The following is a 4846-nucleotide window of genomic DNA, read 5'->3' as shown; positions in this document are numbered from 1 at the left end:
GTATGCTAAGAATAAATGAAGGAGAGACGGTCAAGCAATCGGGAAAATCAGCAAATAAGCCACATCTTTTTAAGCCCCAGGGTTTAAAGCTGGGGGAAAAAAAGCCATGCCTTAAAGCCCAAGCTTAACAGTAGTTTGTCGGCAGGGGGGTGGGGGGGGGCAGGATGTAGTGGACTTAAAATAAATCTCGGCAAGCATCAGTAACTTCATCTTGCTATATTTATGTAAAATTAAATAGAAGTGAAGTGTTTCAACAATCCTAAATTTCGTTCCTTCACAAAAATTGTTCCAACCAGCCTAAGTTAAGTTGAGAGTGACACTTTCATTTTACTTTGAGATTCACCTGTTCCACTGCACAGCCCTAAATGATATCAGAGCTACCCTTCTCCCTACGAGACCTAACTTCAACAACACGTTCTATGAAACAATACAGCAACTGCAGCAAACCTTATCACTACATGGCATTGGACAGAAGGCGAGAGCCCAGCTGTTGCTGGATTGATAACAACAACAACAACAACAACTTTGAGATCATTCTGACTACTTAATGGAAGGATCCACCACAGGCAGCCATTTTGAAAAGTGATGTGATGGAGTCTTACGCCAAGAACTGTTGCTGGATCGACAACAACATATGCTGAGCAGTTGATTTTGTTTTCATTTGTGCAGTTATGTATGTGAACTTTTTTACGTTCTCCGTCATTAAAAACAACACCACTTTTCCCAATATATAACAGAAAGGGAGACAGGGGCAAATGAGTAATGGAAAAAAAAGAGCCTCAATCTAAAAACAGAACATTGAAAAAGATCAAAGAAAAAATACAGACATAGGTCCAGAAAACAGAGTCAATGTAGAAAAAAGGAAAGCATTGTAAAGACACAACCATTAATTTGAAGCAATTATTATCAAGGGTAAAGGCAAAACAAGAGATACAAATACAAAATCATAGAAGCAATTAACCATTTAGAACGAAATGTGATCTACAACCTGCAAAAAAACAACCATAGGACAGTCTGAAGACTTTGAGTGAAGAGGGGGGTTAACAATACTTTTGAGTACAACCGGATAGGAGAACAACAAGAGTATAAGCTTTGAAAAAGCCGTCATGATCAATGCTATAACTTATCACATCAAGAAAAAGACAACAATCAAGTGAAGAAAATTGTGAAAGAATCGTAAGAACGACAGGAAACAAACGCCATCAACCAAGCATCCCCACATCCATCAATCAGCCATAGTTGAATTTATTCCTCTTTAAAACATAGGAGTTTTTATACCTCTATCCACACAATTTAGATCTTTTAGAGTTAGAGGGTGGGCTTTGACCCTGCCTGTCGCGACCAATCAAAGCAGAGAGGGATACATACAACATCCCAGCAAAGAGACCAAGATACTCGATAAAAATTCTCCCAACATAAAAATTAAACTCGAAGGTCTCCTACATGCGGTGATGATGTGTCTAACTGCTACACCACAGATGCCACAGTTAAGTCCACAGGCGATTAAATTTTGCGCATCAGGTACGGTACCTCTGGCTGTCAGGACACAAGGCAAAACAACACGGAATAATTTTTGTTTGTTTTTGTGAAGGACCGACATCACTGCACAAGGGGCATCCCCATAAGCGCTCCGTCCCCTGAAGAAGTACATCTCGAAGTGTGTAGATGCTGACGGTTCCGAGCAATGGTTGATTCCATAGCCTTCTGCTCTTTCCACTAAGTCTTGAACTTCTGCAGTCGTCTCATTCAATTTCACTTTCTCGAAGTCGCTCAAGATGATGGTATTCCAAAATGGAATAGATAACCTGTCCCCATCGTTTTATGCAAGAAAAATTATGAAATTATGCAAAATGAGCCCAAAAATGTGAAATTATGCGATTCTGTTAATTTTAACAAAGAATGATACAGGAAAATAATCTGAAATTATGCAAAAAATTATCAAATTTTGCTAAATTATGCGGGGTGCATAAAACCACGGGGACAGGATAACGCTGCAAACGTTTCCCTGTTGTCAGAATTGGTCTCATCCACCACTCACAGCAGAAGCCACAAGTCACCTTTACTTTACCGGGAACTTTTCAAATTCTTCTCCTTCCCCGGAAAAACATTCTCCTCTGCAGATTTATTGGTCATTGTCAGACATAGGGGGGACGTTGACCAAGATGGCCCATAACAGACAGAGCTGGAGATCCTTTGTTGCTGCCCTAAACGCCAGATGGCGTAATGGGTAGTAAGGTAAGGTCAGACATTAACAGACGAGCTATAAGGTAACGGGAGGGGGGGTAAGAATAGCGACCAACAGTGAGAAAACTGCACCTGGACATAAAATTCAATACAAATTCAATGTAACCGCTCAGGAATCAACACATCAACACCCCAGCACACAGGCTGAGATACGATTTGATCCAAAAATTTCCACATGAAGGAAACAAACTCATGTTTTCTTATTCCAAATGCAACATACTGAAAGGAGCCTAACCATCACACCACCGGAGGTAGCTTAAACCGAGAGAAAACGTAAAAACAGCATCAGAGAATTTTAAAAAATATATAGTAGAGGGTTTTACGGTGCTTGCAACTGCATACGGTCATATGAGCGCTAAGGGGTGGGTGTCAACAGAGATCTTTACAGGGAATCAGACTTAGACTGCTCACCTCTCTAGCTTCAACAGCACAAGGTCTGCTTCGACTATCAAGGCACCCCAGAAATAGCAGGTCACAAGAGAGTGACAAACATACAAAAGAAGAGGAAACATCAGAGCTTTGTCGAAAAAACAAAACATACCCAGTTAATATTCCAAGCTGGATTTCAATTCATAAGTATATCGTGTGCGGGACAGTGAGGTAGGGGGGCGGGGGGGGGGAATATACAGCAAAAATATAAGATCCGTGTTTAAGACATTTTGGCTATGGGGTGCAACACACAAATATATCATATAACAGTGATTGATTAAGATAGCGAAAACAGCTTGGAAATATCACAAGACAACATATCTGACCGACTGTGATTTCAAGCATTCCTTCTTCTTTTTCTTTTTTTTTTGTAACAACACCTGTCTTTTTTTGACAATTCATAAAGTAGATCAGCTGTGAGTCTTCTGCGTGTACTGAGCGAGTGAGACTGATAAAGACGACGCTGAAGGAACACAACTGGGAACATTTTATGAGTTTCACAAATTCATAAAAAAATAATTAGATCTATCATAGTTTAAGCAGAATTAAAAAACCCAAGTAAAAAAAAAATAAAATTGCAATACAAAATCCACTCACCAAAGTTTCGTCATTTCAGGAAAAATCAACCAATACGGTTTGTTTGACTGCGTAGATACTTTACAGTAAAAGGAAAGACGAAGCACCTTTAAAAGAACTACAGTGGATGCTCGGGGGGGGGTCTCTGACTCAGAGCTGAACATTCCGGTGGTGACCTCCCCTCCGACACTCAGCAGCAGTTTTGTCATGGCTGTTGCGTGTAAATTTAACGAGTCTGACTCAGAAAAACAATTGTAAAAAAGAATTCTATAGGAATTATCTTTACACAATGTTGCTAAAAAAAAATTTTTATTTTTTTTACCAACAGCTGAATATTGCTAGAGTACTCGGACTCTGTTCATGTATATCTGGTAACGTCGTTTCAGAAAAGTAGAAAAAAAGTAATTAATTTCTTTCTTATTATCCACCCAAATCCCTCTAAACTTTGAGAAGAGTGGGTTTTTTTACATTTTATACTATCAGCAACTGTAATTGTGGTCGCCGTAGACAAGTTCGACTGTATATAAACGATAGATCAAAGAGTTTTTCCCGCTGAGGAACGAGGCAACATCCCTCTGATGTGCTCACCTCATTCATTCACCCCGGGACTTTCTACAACCCTGGGGGATTGGACGGGGGTACAGCTTGTGCCCATTTTGTGATCACAGTTTGAAGACAAAACATCCGTTTACGTGAAAGCATAATATTGTCAAATTCGCATACATGAAAAAACAAGAGTGATGGCCAAGAAAATTGACATAATGATCAAAAAGTCATTTCTTTCTTATTATCCATCCAAATCGCTCAAAATTTTGTGAAGCAAGGTTAAGTAAAAAAAACAATTCCATAAAAATTTCTAAACTGGTGGAAAAATGCCGGGTGTTCTCATTTCGTTATTTTGACGAGCGCCTGATTTGACCACGCTGCCTCACACATCATCACAAAAAAATAATCCATTCAACGCTCCATGCCATCCGCGTCTTCTAATACCATCCATCCCTGTGTTGCTGTAGAAGTTACCGTTGCTGCTGTTGTGTAGTCATTATTGTTGCTGCTGTTGTTGTTGCTGTTGCTCTTGTTATTATTGTTGTGTTGTTGTTGTCATCGTTGTTGCAGTCGCTGTAGTAGGTGTTGTTGTTGTTGCTATTGCTGATGTTGCTTTTGTAGAAGTTATTATTGTCGTTGCTGTCGTTGCTGCTGTTGTTATCGTTGTTGCTGTCGCTGTAGGTGTTGTTGTTGCTATTGTTGATGTTGCAGTTGTAGAAGTTATTATTGTTGTTGCTGTTGTCATCATTGTTGCTGTAGTTGCATTCATTGTAGTACATTGTAGGTGTTGTTGTTGTTGTTGTTGTTCCCCTTGTTGTGCCCCTCAGTGCCCCAGACGTTGCAGCAGTCGCTCCACACTCTCCATCACCTGCTGGTCAATGAGCGATCCCGTCTGCATTCGGTTGACGGCGTCTGCCTTTATCCTTTCGTAAACAGGCCTCATCTTGAAAAACTGAAAGACCAATATAATAATGATGATATATTGATATTCATAATCATGGAAATGATGACTGTAATGTTAATAACATTAACAACAACAACAACAACAATA

General features: G+C 39.7%; 1 protein-coding gene across 4 annotated transcripts in view; it reads right to left on the bottom strand.

Annotated features, from left to right (window-relative positions):
* Window positions 1–3003: 3003 nt before the first annotated feature.
* Window positions 3004–4846, bottom strand: part of LOC101848562 — a 32513-nt gene continuing 30670 nt past the window's right edge. For 2 of the 4 annotated variants that reach the window (XM_005111984.3, XM_005111985.3), the window contains exon 9: window positions 4581–4747. In XM_005111984.3, the coding sequence (XP_005112041.1) occupies window positions 4619–4747 (129 nt within the window). In that variant the 3' untranslated portion in view covers window positions 4581–4618. Of the gene's footprint in view, window positions 4489–4580; window positions 4748–4846 lie in introns of those variants that run through there. The other 2 variants (XM_035973357.1, XM_005111986.3) reach the window with 2 other exon arrangements.

The sequence above is a fragment of the Aplysia californica genome, unplaced genomic scaffold (genome assembly GCF_000002075.1).
Source record: "Aplysia californica isolate F4 #8 unplaced genomic scaffold, AplCal3.0 scaffold01160, whole genome shotgun sequence".
In the NCBI taxonomy this organism is placed as follows: domain Eukaryota; kingdom Metazoa; phylum Mollusca; class Gastropoda; order Aplysiida; family Aplysiidae; genus Aplysia; species Aplysia californica.
The sequence above is the reverse complement of the archived record's forward strand: the minus strand, read 5'-3'. Positions and strand labels throughout refer to the sequence as shown.